Genomic DNA, 20,385 nt, shown 5'->3' on the forward strand with positions numbered 1-20,385 from the left:
GAGGACAGAAGGCGTGGGTGACGTTTCTGGTCTTCTTCAGAACCGAAACGTCACCCATTCCCTCTCTGCAGAGATGCTGCCTGTCCCTCTGAGTTGAAGAATGAACCGGCTGCAGAGCCCGAGCCACTGACTTACTCCAGCATTCTGTCTTTTTTTTGTAAAACAGCACCTGCAGTTCCCCGTTTCTGCTAAGTCAGCTGTTTTTTAGGCCAAGTTTGAGGGGATGAGCGAGTTCCTCAGTAGAAATGACCTCGCTCGCGATGGTGAAACAACGGCACAAAGTGCTGGCGGGTCGGGCAGCATCTCTGGAGACCATGGACACAGAGTGCTGGCGTAACTCAGCTGTCGGTCAGCCTCTGTGCCACTTGTCTCCGTGTTTGGCCCAACCTTCCCCATACAAATTAAAGTACACCAAATTAAATGAAAGAAGACACAAAGTGCTGGAGTAACTCAGCGGGTCGGGCAGCATCTCTGGAGAACATGGACACAGATGCTGCCTGACCCGCTCAGTTACTCCAGCACTCTGTGTCTTTTTTGTTGACATCCAGCACCTGCCATTGCATGTGCCTCTGGAATGAACGAGGCCCCTGTCTGCCGAGTCCGGGATCGTGGTTTCTAAGCGAGGTTTTGCTGCATTCCCCGGATTGCGCCGTGGATACGCGAGTCCCGACGAACCCATGACTTCACTGGGCTAACTAACAATCGATGCTTTGAGTCCTGCCCCCGTTGTTCACGCCGCTGTGTGCGGCTGGCATTGGCACATGCGGCTTTGCAGAGAGCGGGCAGATGCAGTGGCCCCGTTATCAGAGGGACATTGGTATGCAAGCGGGCCCGGGGCCGGTTCTCCGCGGTAGCCGGGGTCCCAGTATGTCCACGCCGCCGGGAAGCAGCAGGGAACAGCGCGGAGGAACTGGCCGCGTCCACCGTGGAACAGTGAGAGGCAGCGCCGAGCGGCCGCGCCGGGCCACGATGCCCCTGGGCTGGATACTGCTGCTGCTGCTGCTGCTGCTGCTGCCGGAGGCGGCGGAGGCCAAGGCGCCCCGGGACCCTCACTGCCCCGCCACCTGCTCGTGTACCAGCGACAGCGCTCTGTGCATCGCCTCCAGGTCTATCCCACACGGCTTCGCCGGAGACCTCATCTCCCTGTAAGTCACAGCCGTCAGTCAGTCAGCACCGGGCGGGGGCGATGTCACCAGAGTGGCGCCGCGGGTAGAGTTGCTGCTGTCTGTGCAGAGTTTGTACCTTCTCTCTGTGACCGCGTGGGTTTTCTCTGGGTCCTCCGGTTTCCATCAATGATTTGGATGAAGGGATTCTAAGTAACATAAGCAAATTTGCACTTGACACCTGTCCTATCCATGTACCTGACTAACTGTTCCTTAAACATTAGGAAACTGGTGGCCGATTAGGAAAAGGGGAGATGCAAGGAGATCTGGGTGTCATGTTACACCAGTCATTGAAAGTAGGCATGCAGGTGCAGCAGGCAGTGAAGAAAGTGAATGGTATGTTAGCATTCATAGCAAAAGGATTTGAGTATAGGAGCAGGGAGGTTCTACTGCAGTTGTACAGGGTCATGGTGAGACCACACCTGGAGTATTGCGTACAGTTTTTGTCTCCTAATCTGAGGTAAGACATTCTTGCCATAGAAGGAGTACAGATAAGGTTCACCAGACTGATTCCTGGGATGTCAGGACTTTCATATGATGAAAGACTGGATAGACTCGGCTTGTACTCGCTAGAATTTAGAAGATTGAGGGGGGGATCTTATAGAAACTTACAAAATTCTTAAGAGGTTGGACAGGCTAGACGCAGGAAGATTGTTCCCGATGTTGGGGAAGTCCAGAACAAGGGATCACAGTTTAAGGATAAGGGGGAAGTCTTTTAGGACCGAGATGAGAAAAACATTTTTCACACAGAGAGTGTGGAATTCTCTGCCACAGAAGGTAGTTGAGGCCAGTTCATTGGCTATATTTAAGAGGGAGTTAGATGGGGCCCTTGTGGCTAAAGGGACCAGGGAGTATGGAGAGAAGGCAGGTACAGGATACTGAGTTGGATGATCAGCCATGATCATATTGAATGGCGGTGCAGGCTTCAAGGGCCGAATGGCCTACTCCTGCACCTATTGTCGATTGTCTATTGTCTATTGTCCTCCCACAATCTAAAGACGTAAAGATGTGTAGCTTAATTGACTTGGGGTAAAGTTGTAAATTGTCCCTGGTGTGAGTTGGACAGTGTTAGTGTGCGGGAATCGCTGGTCGTTGCGGACACCATCGGCCGAAGGACCTGTTTCCGTGCTGTATCTCTAAACTAAACTAAACAAGGAACTGCAGGCAAAATGTGTAGGAAGGAACGGCAGATGCTGGTTTAAACCGAAGATAGACACAACAAGCTGGAGTAACTCAGCGGGACAGGCAGCATCTCTGGGGAGAAGGAATGGGTAACGTTTCGGGTCGAGACCCTTCTTCCGAGGCGCTGAGATCACGAGGAAAACACAAAGTGCCGGAGGAACTCAGGAGGTCAGGCAGCATCTGTGGAGGACATGGATATGTGAAGGTGGGTGGGGACCCTTCTTCAGACTGACCCGCTGAGTTCCTTTGTGTGTGCGTGTGTGTGGGATTTGTATCCACCCAAACTGTATAGAGAGCATCACCCAATCTAGACTGTTGCTGCCACATTCTGTCCCGTTGTTGCCACATTCTGCCCCCATTGTTGCCACATTCTGCCCCATTGCTGCCACATTCTGTCCCCATTGTTGCCACATTCTGCCCCATTGTTGCCACATTCTGCCCCCATTGTTGCCACATTCTGCCCTATTGTTTCCACATTCTGCTCCCATTGTTTCCACATTCTGCCCCCATTGTTGCCACATTCTGCCCCCATTGTTGCCACATTCTGCCCTATTGCTGCCACATTCTGCCCCCATTGTTTCCACATTCTGCCCCCATTGTTGCCACATTCTGCCCCCATTGTTGCCACATTCTGCCCCCATTGCTGCCACATTCTGCCCCCATTGTTGCCACATTCTGCCCCCATTGTTGCCACATTCTGCCCCCATTGTTGCCACATTCTGTCCCATTGGTGCCACATTCTGCCCCCATTGTTTCCACATTCTGCCCCATTGCCTCTCGGAGATTCCAGGGCCATTCCCACAGAAGCCACTGTTCCTGCAGCCCAGATTGGGGGCAAGGACTGCACTGTCAGTGGAAAGAGAAACAGGATCGTTGATTCAGGTGGAAGACCCTTCAGCGGGAGGTTTATGAGGGTCTTTCTCTCTCTCCACAGTTGCTGCCTGACCTACTGAATGGTTCCAGCACGGTGGCGCAGCAGGTGGAGCTGCTGCCTCACAGCGCCAGAGACCCGGGTTTGATTCTGCCCGCGGGTGCTGTCTGTGTGGAGTTTGCACGTTCTCCCTGTAACCTCATGGGTTTCCTCCGGGTGCTCTGTTTGCTCCCATATCCCAAAGATGTGCGGGTTTTGTAGGTTAAATAGCTGTTGTAAACAGCGCCTAGGGAGTGAGAGCCGTTTAATTTAGTTTAGTTTAGAAATACAGCTTCGGCCCACCGAGTCCGTGCCGACCAACGATCACTATCCTACACTCGCTAGGGACAACATTTTTACATTTCAGATGAGTTATTGCAGCAATTTGTGTTTTTTTGCTCAATGTACTCTGCCCAATTAGATCCATGTCTTCACCAGAAGTACACTGTACATGAACTGTTTACAGTAAGTACAGCCACATCGCTGTTCATTACAGCCTTCATCCCAGCAGCTCAATACATTGTCCTCCAACAATGCACTCACTCCACATACATTATTCACTCTGCTTACTGTGCAAGGACATTTACAAATGATGTCAACATACACAAAGAACTGCAGATGTTAGAATATAGTCAAAAACAAGGTGCTGGAGGAACTCTGTGGGTCAGGCAGCATCTCTGGAGGGAATGGACAGATGATGTTTTGTGTCGGGACGTTTAATCAAACGGTAAAAGGTCCACAACCCAAAACGTCATTTGTCCATTGTCTCCCGAGTTGCTGCCTGACCCCCTGAGTCTCCAGCACTCTATGTTGTGCTGGCACATTGTGTTTGTGACATGAGCAACAAGGTTTCAGTGAGTGCCTGCTGGGTGTGTTTATTGTACACACACACTCATATGCACACACACTCACACATACACACACTCACTCATACGCACATGCACACACACACACACACGCTCACACACACATGCACACTCACACGCGCACACATTCACGCACATGCACACACATATGCACACACACTCACACACACGCACACACACTCACATACGCACATGCACACGCTCACACACACATGCACATTCACACATGCACACATTCACACACACGCACATGCACACTCAAACACACACATGCATGCACAAACACACTCACACACACATGCACACTCACACACACTCACAAACACATTCACACACATGCACACTCACACGCATGCACACCTACTCACACACGCACTTGCATACGCACTCACATGCGCACACTCACACATACACATGCGCACTCACACCTGCACACACACACAGACACTCTCAGGCACATACACAAACATTGTCACACACACAGACTCACTTGCACACACGCACGCATGCTCGCACAAACACGTACATTTGCATGCACAGTCATCCATGCTCTCACTCACAAACACACACGGGCACACGGGCACACACACTTGCGCACACACACACACACACACTTGCACACACACACACACTTGCACACACACAAACACACACGCTCACACACGGGCCACGAACAGCTGGAACAACTGGAATCCACTAGCAGATTCAGTTCAGTTTAGTTTATTGCCACGTGTACCGAGGTGAAGTGAAAAGCTTTTGTTGTGTACTATCCTGTCAGCAGAAAGACAATACATGATTACAATCACAGTTTACATATACATGATAGGGGAATAACATTTAGTGCAAGTAAATGCAAAGCCAGTAATGTCCAATCAAGGATAATCCGAGGGCCGCCAATGAGGTAGGTAGTAGTTCAGCGCTGCTCTCTGGTTGTGGTAGGATGGTTCAGTTGCCTGATAACAGCTGGGAAGAAACTGTCCCTGAATCTGGAGGTGTGTGTTTTCATACCTATACCTTTTGCCTGATGGGAGAGGGGAGAAGAGGGAGTGGCCAGGGGTCATGGATGGAGCTGTTCCCAAACCAAGATGTGATGGATCGTGATAAAATGCTTTCTACGGTGCATCTGCAGAAGTTGGTGAGAGTTCTTGGGGACATGCCGAACTTCCTAAGCCTTCTTGGGAAGAAGAGGCGTTGGTGTTCTTTCTTGGTCGTTGCTACAATATGGGTGGTCCAGGAGAAGTTGTTGGTGATATTGAATCCGAGGAATTTGAAGCTTTCATCCTCTCTATTTCGGCACCATCAATGCAAACTGGGGTATGTGAACCACTACGCTTCCTGAAGTCCATCACTACAATACAATACAATACAATTCAATTTATTGTCATTTGGACCCCTTGAGGTCCAAACGAAATGCCATTTCTGCAGCCATACATTACAAACAAATAGACCCAAGACACAACATCCTTTGTCCTTTGTCTTGCTGGCATTGGGAGAAATGCTGGAGTAACTCAACGTCTCTGGAGCGAAGGAATGGGTGACGTTTCTGGTCGAGACCCTTCTTCAGACTGATGTCAGGGGAGGGGGAGGGACAGAGATAGAATGTAGGTGGAGACAGTAGGACTGGTGGGAGAACTGGGAAGGGGGAGGGGATGGAGAGAAAGCAAGGGCTATCTGAAGTTAGAGAGAAAGGTTGTCTCAACATCAGGACACTGCTACAGGGCTAAATGGAGGGGAGGTATGCAGTAATCCATGGACTTTATTATACCAGCAGAATCCCATGTAACCTCATGCAGTTCCACATTCCAGCTAATTTACAACAAATTTCAATACAACGAGACCAGTTTAGGTTTATGTGTACCGAGGTACAGTGGAAAGTTTGGTTTTGCAAGATATCTAATCAAAACTTAAAAGACATTCGGCCAGGTACCTGGATAGCATGTGGTTTAGAGGCAGGTGGGACGTGTAGGTGGAGATCTTGGTTATGGGCAAGTTGGGCAGGAGAGCCTGTTCCGTGCTGTACGATAATATGACTCTAAATCAGATAATACTGATTGTACATCAAGTATGTACATGAATACAATCAAATCAAACTCAAGTACAACAGGTAGAACAAAGGGAAGACACAGAGTGCAGAATATAGTTCTCAGCATGTAGTGCGCACCAGTTCCAGAGACAAAGTCCAATGTCTGCAAAGGGGTAGAGGTGAATCGGACAGCACCCTAGCTAATGGAAGGAGCGTTCAGAGCCTGATAACAGAGGGGAAGAAGCTGGTCCTGAGTGGTGGGGTCAGATTTGCACATGTCTCAGCTTGCCCTGCTTTGTATTCATGTCAAGGTTCCCTGTGGGTTTTACATTGTCCTTTGTACCCAAGCAAATCTGCAGCAGTTAGACAAACAAACAAACAAACTGCATCTTATATTTCTTATTATTTGTATGTTATCTTGTGTCTTGGCCATGAATGAAACCTCATACCTTGGAGCAACAAAGTGAGCAAGGAATTTATAATTTAAAAAAAAAAATGTATTCAGAAATCATAATTCCTGTTTATATATATATATAAGTTTGTGTACAGTTTTTTGTTTTGTGTAAACTATATAAATATATGTATTAATAAAGTTTATTCAGAAATATATATATATATATAAATTATAAATATATTATAACAAATTATATATGTATATAAATGATATAGATATTGTAATAAATTATATATATATATATATATATATAAATGCTAAAGGAACAGTGGTGCAGCAGGTAGAGCTGCTGCCTCACAGCACCAGGGACCCTGGTTTGATCCTGACCTCAGATGCTGCCTGTGTGGAGTTTGCACATTTTCCCTGTGACCGCGTGGGCTTTCTTTGGGAGCTCAGGTTTCCTCCCACATCCCAAAGACGTGCAGGTTTGTAGTTTATTGGCCCTCTGCAAATTGCCCCTCGTGTGAGGGGAGTGGATGAGAAAGTGGGATAACATGGAATTAGTGTGAACGGGTGATCGATGATCGACGTGGACTCGATGGGCTGAAGGGCCTGTTTCCATGCTGAATCTTTCAATCAATCAGTAAATATCTCAGCATGTCAGGCAGCATTCGTGGAGGAATGGAGAGGCAACGCTTCAGGTTGTCACCCTCCATCAGTCTAATGAAGAGTCTTGACCTGAAATGTTGTCTGTCCATTCCCTTCACTGATGCTGCCTGACCCGCTGAGTTCCTCCGGCACTTTGTGTTTCTTATTCAAGATTGCAGCATCTGCAGTTCCTTGTATCTCCGTTCAAATAACGCCCCTTTCACAATGTATTTCATGTTAACACTGAGGTTGAAACCAAACAGGTAATTTTAAATGAATGGTTTCTGCAAATGGCGCATACACTGGACATAGAAAAATATATATTTTCATTATTAATTGACATTGGGCTTTTACTGTTTGACACATGTGACCATTATCTATCCGACAGGACCTTTGTGAAGGCGAAGTTCACACTGATTCCTGAGCGTGCGTTTTCCCACATCCCCACGCTACAATTCCTGTAAGTACGGAGGGCGTGATAGGTGTGTGTGTGTGTGTGTGTGTGTGCGTGTGTGTGTGCGTGTGTGTGTGTGTGTGTGTGCGCACGTGCGTGCCAGTGCCAGTGCCAGTGCCAGTGCCAACATTGGGTGAGAGTTGGGAGTGAGAAATTGCCAGAGACCAATCCCGAGGGAGCATAGCGACCGGTGTGGGTGGAGGGGTATCCCCCCCCCCCCCCCCACCCATTGGTATGGAAGTTCTGCATTTTTCACCTTGAAATTGTGCAATATGGTGCATACTGTGGCCACTCTTTTAACCAACACTTGAATGCAATATATATGCTTTAAATTGGATTGGAGCGTTTTTGAAAGGGGGGAGGCTGTGCTATCACTGATCACTGGCCTTGGGGGTACCCGGTGAGGGAGTGGAGCAACCGTGGGGAGAGGGTGTGGAAGAAGGGTGTCCCCCCCTCCAAGGGTAGGAACATTTTGAAATTTGATGTATTAAAATCATGTTTTAGTGCACTGTAGAAGTATGATTTCAATGTTTTTTGTATGAAGTATTTTTAAGAGGTAACCTTTTAAGGGGTGACTTTATCCACACAAAGGGTGATGGGTGTATGGAACAAGCTGCCAGAGGAGGTAGTTGAGGCAGGGGCCATCCCAACATTTAAGAAAAAGTTAGACTGATACATGGATAGGACAGGTTTGGAGGTATGGACCAAAAGCAGGTGGCGTAGCTGGGACATGTTGGCGGGTGTGGGCAAGTTGCGCCGAAGGGCCTGTTTTCACACTGTATCACTCTATGACTACATTATACCTCCACCATGCATGAATGCTTCAAAATCAAGTGATCGAGTTTTATTGCCATATACTCAAGCATAGAAACATAGAAAATAGGTGCAGGAATAGGCCATCGGCCCTTCGAGCCAGCACTGCCATTCAATATGATCATGGCTATTCATCTAAAGTCAGTACCTCTTTCCTGTTTTTTCCCCATATCCTTTGATGTTGTTAGCCCCAAGAACTAAATGTAACTCTCTCTTGAAAACATCCAGTGAATTGGCCTGCACTGCCTTCTGTGGCAGAGAATTCCACAGATTCACAACTCTCTGCGTGAAGAAAGTTTGTTCTCATCTCAGTCCTAACTGGCCCCCCCTTTATTCTTAAACTGTGACCCATGGTTCTGAACGCCCCCAACATCGGGAACATTTTTCCTGCAGTTACAGTAAGTGAAAATCTATCAGGCAAGCAGGATGCCGCCCCCACTTGAAGTCCACTATCTTCCACTATTTCTAGCTAGTGCTTGGTACTTACTTCCAGCAGCCACTGGTTGTCCTCCAGGATGCACCGAGCCGCAGCCCGATCCATGCCGGTCACCTGGGCAAATTCGGCACAGAATTTCTCACAACAGAGCGAGATAAATTTGTGATCAGCGTGAGAATTTGGTGAAATGCGTGATTCTCACGCTCATTGTATGGGAGTTGGCAGCCCCGCCTCTCTATCCCCCTCTCCCCCCCTCTCTCTCCTCCACTCTATCCCTCTCTCTCTACCCATCTCTCTCCTCTCTCTGTCCCCCTCTCTCCCACTCTCTCCCTCCCCTCTCTCTCCACCTCTCTTTCTCTCCCCTCTCTCTCTCCCACCTCACTCTCATCCCTCTCTCTCTCTCTCCCCCTCTCTTCCGCTCTCTCTCCTCTCAACCCCCCTCTCACTCTCCCCCTCTATCTCTCCCCTCCCCCTCTCTCTCCTTTCTCCCTCCTCTCACCCCTCTCACTCCCCTGTCTCCCCCTCACTCTCTCACCTTCCCTCTCTCTTCTCTCTCCCCCCCTCTCTCTCTCCCCCCCTCTCTCTCTCCTCTCGCTCCCCTCTCTCTCCCCCTCTCTCCTCTCCCCCCCTCTCTCTCTCCCCCCTCTCTCTCCCCCTTCTCCTCTCTCTCTTCTTCCCCTTCTCCTCCTCTCTTTCCCCTCTCTCTCCTCTCTCCCTCACCTCTCACCCCTCTCTCTCCCCTGTCTCCCCCTCACTCTCTCTCTCCCCTTCCCTCTCTCTTCTCTCTCTCCCCACTCTCTCTCTCCACTGCTCTCGTCTCTCCCCCTGTCCTCTCTCCTCCCCCCTCTCTCCTCTCTTCCCCTCTCTCCCCCCCTGTCTCTCTCTCCCCCCTCTCTCCTCTCTTCCCCTCTCTCTTCCCCCTCTCTCCCACCTCACTCTCCCTCCTCTCTCTCGTCCCCTCTCTCCTCTCTCTCTCCCCCTCTCCCCTCTCTCCCTCTCGCTCCCCTCTCTTTCCCCTAACTCTCTCTCCCCTCTCTTTCTTCTCTCTCTTCCTCGCTTCCCCCTCTCTCTCCCCCTCTCTCTCTCTTTCTCCCTCCCCCTCTATCTCTCTCCCTCTCCACACACTCTCCCCTCTCTCTCTGTCTCTCCTCTCACCTCTCTCTGTTCCCCCCCTCTTTCTCTCATCCTCTCTCTCCCCCATTGCCCCCTCCCACCTCACTCTCCCCCTGGTTCTCTCTCCCCTCTCTCTTTCTCCTCTGACTCTATCTCCTCTTTCTCTTTGCCCCCCCATCTCTCTCTCTTTCCTCCGTTTCTCTCTTTCCCCCTCTCCCTCTTCCCCCTCTCTCTTTTACCACCCCTCTCTCTTCCCCCTCTCTCCCATTCTCTCCTACCCTCTCCTCCACCCCTCTCTCTCCCCTCTTTCTTCCCTCACCCTCTCTCTCTTCCCCCCCTCTCCCACCTCACTCTCTCCCCTCTCTCCCTTACCTCTTCTCCCCTCTCCCTCCCGCCCTCTTCTCTCTCTCCATTCTCTCCCCCTCTGTCTCTCCCCTCTCTCTCTCCTCTCACCCCTCTCTCTCTCCCCACTGTCTCCCTGTCTCCTTCCCCTCTCTCTCTCTCCATCTCCCTTTGAGAGTCTGTCCCTTCGGGACAGAGACTCTCGCGGCAGCGGCGCTTCTGACGCCTCCGACGGCCCGGGACTTGCACTGTCCGGAGTGCTCCATGGCCAGAGCTGCAGCGAGCGACTCGTCAGCCGCGCAAATACATCGCCAGTCCCGGCTCCCCGCATCTGTTCCCGCGGCTGGTTCTGTTCCCATCCCTTCCTCAGCCCCTGCTCTCCAACACCCGCGGACCATGCAGTTTATCCGAGTTTTGAAATTTTCGTTGATCACATAATTTCTCATCACAGAGCGTGAGAAATTTCTGATCAGCGTGAGGGCGTGAGAGTTTGCTTGAGGGCGTGAGTCTCACGCTCAAAGCGTGAGAGTTGGCAGCCCTGGTGTGTGTGCGCGTGCCTCTACACCAGGACAACGTGTCTGGAATGGTCCATCTTTCCCCTCGCCCTTACCAACCTCTCCACCAGGGGATGGGGCCATCAGTCCCCCCCCCCGTCCACCACTCCCCACTCCCCTCCCCCCAGTTCCCTCCCCCATCCCACCCTACCCCCTCCCCCCACCTTCTCTTCCCACCCCTAAATGGTCATGGGTACCGACAAGTGACAATGACATCCTTACTTGTAGCAGAATGACAGGCATGTAAACACTCCATACATGACAGGCATGTAAACACTCCACACATGACAGGCATGTAAATAATCCACACATGACACGCATGTAAACACTCCATACATGACAGGCATGTAAACACTCCATACATGACAGGCATGTAAACACTCCACACATGACAGGCATGTTAAATCTCCACACATGACAGGCATGTAAACACTCCATACATGACAGGCATGTTAAATCTCCACACATGACAGGCATGTAAACACTCCACACATGACAGGCATGTAAACACTCCACACATGACAGGCATGTAAACACTCCACACATAGATTATATAGAATAGACAACATTCTAGAAATTAATAACCCTCCTATGAGTGCAAATAAAAGGCTGAAGCCCTTTGTGCAACCTATGCCAGTCCTCGTTGATGTTTGAGGTTAGTGTTGGGTAACGTTCCAGGGACTGGTGCTTGATGGGATGAAACTCATCCTGAACCTGGTCTCATCCAAGCTTTGCCCAATTTAACGATACTTCATTGTCACATGTACGTCGGTGCAGTGAACTGTGTTGTTTTACATACAGCCCGGTAGAATCATTCAGCACACCTCACCCTGGCAGTCCACAAAGTGTCACCACGTTTCTGGAGCCCACTAAGTTACAGAAAGTCCTTTCGAACCAGGCATGCCAATGCACATGGGCCACAGGCGACCCCCTGCTGGCCCCCCTTTGTTCTTGGCTCCCCCCCCCCCCCCCCCCCCCCCCCCCCCCCCGCCCCGTCTGGGTCCCCCTCGTTCTCGTCACTTATCCAGGGACTCCAGCTCCCTGTTTGAAATCCTGGGTGCTGTGGGATCTGGGAAGTTCTCCAGATCTGCGGCTTTAGCCAGATGAACGAACTACACAGATCATTGAAAATCAGGCGGTCGACAAAAATGCTGGAGAAACTCAGCGGGTAAGGCAGCATCTATGGAGCGAAGGTTTCCTTCGCTCCATAGATGCTGCCTCACCCGCTGAGTTTCTCCAGCATTTTTGTCTACCGCCTGATTTTCCAGCATCTGCAGTTCCTTCATAATCATTGAAAATCAGGCAATATTTGGATTATATCATAGTGCTATACAGCTCAGGAAGAGGCCCTTCGGCCCAACTCGTCCATGCTGAGTGGATTGGCATTCTGACCGATATCATTTGCCCATTATGCCCCATATCACTCAAAAGCTTCCTTTTGTTGAACCGTCCAAACATTGTTTACATGTTGTAATTGTATCAGTCTCTTCCACTTCCCCTGGCAGCTCGTTCCAAGTGCCCACCACTCTCTCAGCCCAATGCCTTATAGTTTGACACCCACCCCAACCCCCACCCTGGGAAAAAGAATGGTCTCAATCCACCTTATCTCTGCCCCTCATGCTTGTATCATCCTCCATAATGTCACCTCTCAGCTTCCCATGCTCCATGGAAAAGAGTCCAGCTTCTCCCTAACTCGAGCGCTCCAGTCCCACCAACATCCTTGTGGATCTCTGCCCCCTCTCTAGCCTGACCACGTCTTTCCTCAAGTATGTCGGGTGGAGCTGCCCGCAGTTTTCCAGGCAGTCCCACCAACACCTATAAAAATCATGAGAGGAATAGATCACGTACGATGCACAGAGTCTGTTGCCCAGAGTAGGGGAATCGAGGACCAGAGGACATAGGTTTACGGTGAAGGGGAATCTGAGGGGTAACTTTTTCACACAAAGGGTGGTGGGTGAATGGAACAAGCTGCCAGAGGAGGTAGTTGAGGTAAGGACCATCCCAACATTTAAGAAACAGTTAGACAGGTACATGGATAGGACAGGTTTGGAGGGCTATGGACCAAACGTGGGCAGGTGGGACCAGTGTAGCTGGGAGATGTTGGCCGGTGTGGGCAAGTTGGGCCGAAGGGCCTGTTTCCACGCTGTATCACTCTATGGTTCCATGTCCTTCACCATCAGGGAGCTCCAGCTCTGCTTCCCTGCTCCCCGCTGACAGGAATGGACCAAGCCCATCCTTGAATCATCTGCTTTGCTGTTAAACATGTACCAGTCGACATTTAATTTTACTTTCCCCAGCCAAGCTGTCCTTCGTTGCCTTTGAGGTTAACCCTCCTCTGACGTTGAATATCTACTTTACATTTCTCCTTGCCTTCCTCGTTTATTAATCTATGATTCAAAGACTCAATCCTCTCACTGACTTCTGGAACCTTGAGCCACCTCTCTCCACAGAACCTAATCTGGCAATGTCCTCTTCTGTACCTTGTCAAAAACAAACTGAGTTTCTCTTGAGTTTCAAAAACTCCTCTTCACCCCCTTTCTCTATCAGTGTTGCAGTGAGGATTGGAATAAGTCAGCTCTCCACACAGTGGGCTAAAGAAGGGTCTCCACCCGAAACATTACCCATCCTTTTTCTCCAGAGATGCTACCTGACCCGCTGAGTTACTCCATCATTTTTAGTTGAGAGATACAGTGCGGAAACAGGCCCTTTGGCCCACCGAGTCCGCACCGCCCAGCGATCTCCACACGTTACATTATCCTACACACTAGCGACAATTAACCGTACGCAAACCCAAGCCAATTAACCTACATACCTGTACGTCTTTGGAGTATGAGGAATCCAAACATTTTGGAGAAAGTATACTAACTCCATACAGACAGCACCCGTAGTCGAGATCAAACCAGCGTCTCTGGCGCTGTAACGTTACGATCCGATCGTGTACTAGGCAGCAACTCTACCGCTGTGCCACCGTGTCACCCTTTGTGTCTATCTTCAATGTCTCTCTCACTGCTGGGGGCCATGGACACCTTCCCACTCTCAGTTCAAATCAAACGCCTTCCTTTACTGACCTCTCAAAAACATTATCAATCTCCGAAACGTTCTCCCTGAGACCGCGTGGGTTTCCTCCGGGTGCTCGGGTTTCCTCCCAAATCCCAAAGACGTGCGGATCTGTAAGTTAATTGCCCCCTAGTGTGTAGGGAGTGGATGTGAAAGTGCAATAACAGAACTAGTGTGAACGCGGGTGATCGATGGTCAGCGGCATAGTTGTATCTCTAAAAACAAACTAATATATCTTTACCATTAGAATTAGCTTTTTTAAAACAAATTAACTTTATTCAGGGGAAAATATATTTACAAAACAGAAACTGTGCCGACTCTTCATACATTCCCGTTGTCTATACTTCCAGTTGTGTTATATTCAGCAGTGTTCAACTGAATAAGGGGGGTGGGGTGTCGAATGGGCTAGTGGAGGATGGAGTTAAAGGGAAAGGGTTTCTTAAATGTGTGAGCGTAGAGACAGAGGGGTGTAAAATGAGGGTAGAAGCAATAGGTAGCAAGGTGAAAAGTAAAAGTGGCAGGCCGGAAAATCCAGGGCAAAAATCAAAAAGGGCCACTTTTCAACAAAATTGTATAAGGGGTAAGAGTGTTGTAAAAACAAGCCTGAAGGCTTTGTGTCTCAATGCAAGGAGCATTCGTAATAAGGTGGATGAGTTGAATGTGCAGATAGATATTAATGACTATGATATAGTTGGGATCACGGAGACATGGCTCCAGGGTGACCAAGGCTGGGAGCTGAACATCCAGGGATATTCAATATTCAGGAGGGATAGAGAGAAAGGAAAAGGAGGTGGGGTAGCATTGCTGATTATAGAGGAGATTAACGCAATGGAAAGGAAGGACATTAGTTTGCAGGATGTGGAATCGGTATGGGTAGAGCTGCGAAACACTAAGGGGCAGAAAACGCTGGTGGGTGTTGTGTACAGGCCACCTAACAGTAGTAGTGAAGTTGGAGATGGTATCAAACAGGAAATTAGAAATGCGTGCGACAAAGGCAAAACCGTTATAATGGGTGACTTCAATCTACATATAGATTGGGTGAATCAAATTGGCAGGGGTGCTGAGGAAGAGGATTTTTTGGAATGTATGCGGGATAGTTATCTAAATCAACATGTAGAGGAACCAACGAGAGAGCAGGCTATTTTAGACTGGGTATTGAGTAATGAGGAAGGGTTAGTTAGCAGTCTTGTTGTACGTGCCCCCTTGGGCAAGAGTGACCATAATATGGTTGAGTTCTTCATTAGGATGGAGAGTGACATTGTTAATTCAGAAACAATGGTTCTGAACTTAAAGAAAGGTAACTTTGAGGGTATGAGACGTGAATTGGCCAAGATTGACTGGCAATTAATTCTAAAAGGGTTGACGGTGGATATGCAATGGAAGACATTTAAAGACTGCATGGATGAACTACAAAAATTGTTCATCCCAGTTTGGCAAAAGAATAAATCAGGGAAGGTAGTGCATCCGTGGATAACAAGGGAAATCAGGGATAGTATCAAAGCGAAGGATGATGCGTACAAATTAGCCAGAAAAAGCAGCATACCGGAGGACTGGGAGAAATTCAGAGACCAGCAGAGGAAGACAAAGGGCTTAATTAGGAAAGGAAAAATAGATTATGAAAGAAAACTGGCAGGGAACATAAAAACTGACTGCAAAAGTTTTTATAGATATGTGAAAAGAAAGAGATTAGTTAAAACAAATGTAGGTCCCTTGCAGTCAGAAACAGGTGAGTTGATCATGGGGAACAAGGATATGGCAGACCAATTGAATAACTACTTTGGTTCCGTCTTCACTAAGGAAGACATAAATAATCTGCCGGAAATAGCAGGGGACCGCGGGTCAAAGGAGTTGGAGGAATTGAGTGAAATCCAGGTTAGCCGGGAAGTGGTGTTGGGTAAATTAAATGGATTAAAGGCCGATAAATCCCCAGGGCCAGATAGGCTGCATCCCAGAGTACTTAAGGAAGTAGCTCCAGAAATAGTGGATGCATTAGTAATAATCTTTCAAAACTCTTTAGATTCTGGAGTAGTTCCTGAGGATTGGCGGGTAGCAAACGTAACCCCACTTTTTAAGAAGGGAGGGAGAGAGAAAACGGGGAATTACAGACCAGTTAGTCTAACATCGGTAGTGGGGAAACTGCTAGAGTCAGTTATTAAAGATGGGATAGCAGCACATTTGGAAAGTGGTGAAATCAATGGACAAAGTCAGCATGGATTTACAAAAGGTAAATCATGTCTGACGAATCTTATAGAATTCTTCGAGGATGTAACTAGTAGCGTGGATAGGTGAGAACCAGTGGATGTGGTGTATCTGGACTTCCAGAAGGCTTTCGACAAGGTCCCACATAAGAGATTAGTTTACAAACTTAAAGCACACGGCATTGGGGGTTCAGTATTGATGTGGATAGAGAACTGGCTGGCAAACAGGAAGCAAAGAGTAGGAGTAAACGGGTCCTTTTCACAATGGCAGGCAGTGACTAGTGGGGTACCGCAAGGCTCAGTGCTGGGACCCCAGCTATTTACAATATATATTAATGATCTGGATGAGGGAATTGAAGGCAATATCTCCAAGTTTGCGGATGACACTAAGCTGGGGGGCAGTGTTAGCTGTGAGGAGGATGCTAGGAGACTGCAAGGTGACTTGGATAGGCTGGGTGAGTGGGCAAATGTTTGGCAGATGCAGTATAATGTGGATAAATGTGAGGTTATCCATTTTGGTGGCAAAAACAGGAAAGCAGACTATTATCTAAATGGTGGCTGACTAGGAAAAGGGGAGATACAGCGAGACCTGGGTGTCATGGTACACCAGTCATTGAAAGTGGGCATGCAGGTGCAGCAGGCAGTGAAGAAAGCGAATGGTATGTTAGCTTTCATAGCAAAAGGATTTGAGTATAGGAGCAGGGAGGTTCTACTGCAGTTGTACAGGGTCTTGGTGAGACCACACCTGGAGTATTGCGTATAGTTTTGGTCTCCAAATCTGAGGAAGGACATTATTGCCATAGAGGGAGTGCAGAGAAGGTTCACCAGACTGATTCCTGGGATGTCAGGACTGTCTTATGAAGAAAGACTGGATAGACTTGGTTTATACTCTCTAGAATTTAGGAGATTGAGAGGGGATCTTATAGAAACTTACAAAATTCTTAAGGGGTTGGACAGGCTAGATGCAGGAAGATTGCTCCCGATGTTGGGGAAGTCCAGGACAAGGGGGTCACAGCTTAAGGATAAGGGGGAAATCCTTTAAAACCGAGATGAGAAGAACTTTTTTCACACAGAGAGTGGTGAATCTCTGGAACTCCCTGCCACAGAGGGTAGTCGAGGCCAGTTCATTGGCTATATTTAAGAGGGAGTTAGATGTGGCCCTTGTGGCTAAGGGGATCAGAGGGTATGGAGAGAAGGCAGGTATGGGATACTGAGTTGGATGATCAGCCATGATCATATTGAATGGCGGTGCAGGCTTGAAGGGCCGAATGGCCTACTCCTGCACCTAATTTCTATGTTTCTATGTTTCTATGTTCATACCCAGGTTAAGGTGAGGCTTAGGGTCTCTGGCGCTGAATGGCTCTGACCCTTCCCTTGTCTGAGGGGTGTCCCCACCAGACTCTGCCCCTCAATATCCTGCAGGGGAAGGATTCCAGACTGTGGTCCTCTCCCACAGAGCCTCGGCATTGGCTGCAACGAGCATCAGTATGTCCCTCAGTAACAATCTCTGACACGTTCGCCCTGTGACCACATGGGTTTCCTCCAGGAGCTCCGGTTTCCTCCTACAGTCTGGAGCGCCTGGGCCTGTCAGTAGCATCATCACCAGTTGATGATCTTCCAGCAGCACTTGATATCCGTCTCCAATGAGATCTGGCTCCTTTGTCCCTCCATGTGTTCCCTGACCACCGGGTACTGGACTTGGTGCAGTTTAGTCTCTGCTGCAGCCACTGTTCAGACATAACAACTACATCATAATTTCACCCGGCCAAATAGAGTGCAGCACGGTGGAGCAGTGGTAGAGTTGCTGCCTCACAGCGCCAGAGACCCGGGTTCGATCCTGACTACGGGTGCTGTCTGTACGGAGTTTGCACGCTCTCCCCCCGTGATTAGGTTTGGTATAAATGTAAATTGTCCCTAGTGTGTGTGGGATAGTGTTGGTGTGCGGGGGTCGCTGGTTGTTGCAGACTCGGTGGGCCAAAGGGCCTGTTTCCGTGCTGCATCTCTAACCTAAACTAAACCAAACTGTAGATAGACACAAAATGCTGAAGTAACTCAGCGGGACAGGCAGCATCTCTGGGGAGAAGGAATGGATGATGTTTCGGGTCGAGACCCTTCTTCAGACGAGAGACAGAGATGCTGCCTGTCACGCTGAGTTAGTCCAGCTTTTGTGTCTATCTTCGGTTTAGACAATAGACAATAGGTGCAGGAGTAGGCCATTTGGCCCTTCGAGCCAGCACCACCATTCAATGTGATCATGACTGATCATCCACAATCAGTACCCCGTTCCTCACTTCTCCCCATATCCCCTGACTCCGCTATCTTTAAGAGCCCTATCTAGCTCTCTCTTGAAAGCATCCAGAGAACCTGCCTCCACCGCCCTCTGAGGCAGAGAATTCCACAGACTCACCACTCTCTGTGAGAAAAGGTGTTTCCTCGTCTCCGTTTAAACCAACATCTGCAGTTCCTTCGTAAACAAAACTGTTCTCTCTTCCACAGCTTGCTGAACTCAAACACCTTCACCATGATTGGAGATGACGCGTTCAATGGCTTGTCCCACCTGCAGTATCTGTAAGTGTGAGGGTAATTCTCCACACGCCCACCAGCACCAGACATAACCACACCCTGGTGACGCCTGCCTTTCTTTGTGTGTTTGCAGGTTTATTGAGAACAACAACGTCCAAGCTCTCTCCAAGCACACGTTCCGGGGCCTGAAGTCATTGAATCACCTGTAAGTCTTTCACGGTTACCGATGTAACAGAGAGTTGGATTGGTTGGTGAGGAGAGGGCTGAGGTTTCAGGAAGATCCCCATGCCCTCTTGTACAGGATGCCAGCACACAGTCACAGGATGGGGGGGGGGGGGGGGGGGGGGGGGGGAGTAGTGTAAATGGTGGCATTGTCCACCTCGGGGGAGAATAGAGTGAATAGAGTGGATAAAGAAATCATCTCTCACAGTCCACCTTGAAGCTTACAAACTCCGCCTCACTGACTACAAAGATGCTCTCATTGCTGCAAAATCTGCCCACCTCTCCTCCATATTCACCGACCCCTGCCTAAACCACAGAACCCTCTTCTCCACAGTGGGCAACCTCCTCAAGCCTCGAGCCAACACTCTCCCTACCTCTACTCCAGATCTCTGCAACTCATTCCTCCACTTTTTCACTGATAAAATCAGCACCATCTATCAATCTTTATCCCCTGTACCCGACTCCCCAGCATCTACTCCACCACTTACCAAGGCCCCTCCTTTCATCATCTCCACTGACCTCCTTACCCCTCCTCCACACTGCTTCCTCTCCCAGTTTGACCTGGTCACCCCTATTGAAATCTCCAAACTCATCAGCTCTTCCAAACCCACTACCTGCTCCCTCGACCCTCTCCCCACTCCCCTGTTGAAGTCCTGCCTCCCCGTTCTCTGCCCCTACCTCACTAATCTCTTCAACTCCTCATTGTCCCAAGGAATTGTCCCCTCCGCTTTCAAAACTGCTGCTGTTACACCAATCTTAAAGAAACCTGGTCTTGATCCCTCCTCTCTCATTAACTACCAATCTCAAACCTCCCCTTTCTTTCAAAAACCCTGGAGCGTATCGTTGCGTCACAACTTCATTCCCACCTCCTTGCGTATAACCTACTTGAACCCCTCCAATCTGGCTTTCATAGCACAGAAACTGCTCTCCTCAAAGTCCTCAACGACCTCCTCACCTCTGCTGACACTGGTTCCCTCAACATCCTCATCCTCCTCGACCTGAGCGCAGCCTTCGATACAGTGAACCATAACATCCTGCTCACCAGACTCAAAGACCCCGGCATTGAAGGCTCTGCACTCAGCTGGCTCCGTTCCTACCTTTCCAACAGATCCCACTTCATCTCTCTCCACAACCACACCTCTGCTACAGCCACAGTCACTCAAGGCGTTCCCCAAGGCTCCGTACTCGGCCCCCTCCTCTTCATCATCTACATCCTCCCCCTTGGTCAGATACTCCGCCACTTCAACCTGGACTTCCACTGTTACGCCGATGACACCCAGATCTCCCTCGGCACCAAATCCCCCCACAACCCCCCCCCCTCTCCCATATCAACTCCTGTTTGTCAGCTATAAAAACCTGGATGCAACATAACTTCCTCAAACTCAACAGCGATAAGACAGAATTCCTCCTCATAGGCTCCAAAGCCACACTCAGCAAAATCAATAACCCCACTCTCACCATCGACGGCACCACTGTCTCCCCATCTC

At 49.2% G+C, this 20,385-nt stretch overlaps 1 protein-coding gene across 1 annotated transcript in view; it reads left to right on the forward strand.

Annotated features, from left to right (window-relative positions):
* The first annotated feature begins 772 nt into the window (after positions 1 to 772).
* Positions 773 to 20,385, forward strand: part of LOC116967502 (leucine-rich repeat LGI family member 3-like) — a 44,503-nt gene continuing 24,890 nt past the window's right edge. The window contains exons 1-4 of the mRNA XM_033014133.1: positions 773 to 1,145; positions 7,575 to 7,646; positions 18,650 to 18,721; positions 18,810 to 18,881. Coding sequence (XP_032870024.1) covers positions 787 to 1,145; positions 7,575 to 7,646; positions 18,650 to 18,721; positions 18,810 to 18,881 — 575 coding nt within the window. The 5' untranslated portion in view covers positions 773 to 786. The remainder of the gene's footprint in view (positions 1,146 to 7,574; positions 7,647 to 18,649; positions 18,722 to 18,809; positions 18,882 to 20,385) is intronic.

This window comes from Amblyraja radiata, chromosome 39 (assembly GCF_010909765.2).
Source record: "Amblyraja radiata isolate CabotCenter1 chromosome 39, sAmbRad1.1.pri, whole genome shotgun sequence".
NCBI classification, from domain to species: Eukaryota; Metazoa; Chordata; class Chondrichthyes; order Rajiformes; family Rajidae; genus Amblyraja; species Amblyraja radiata.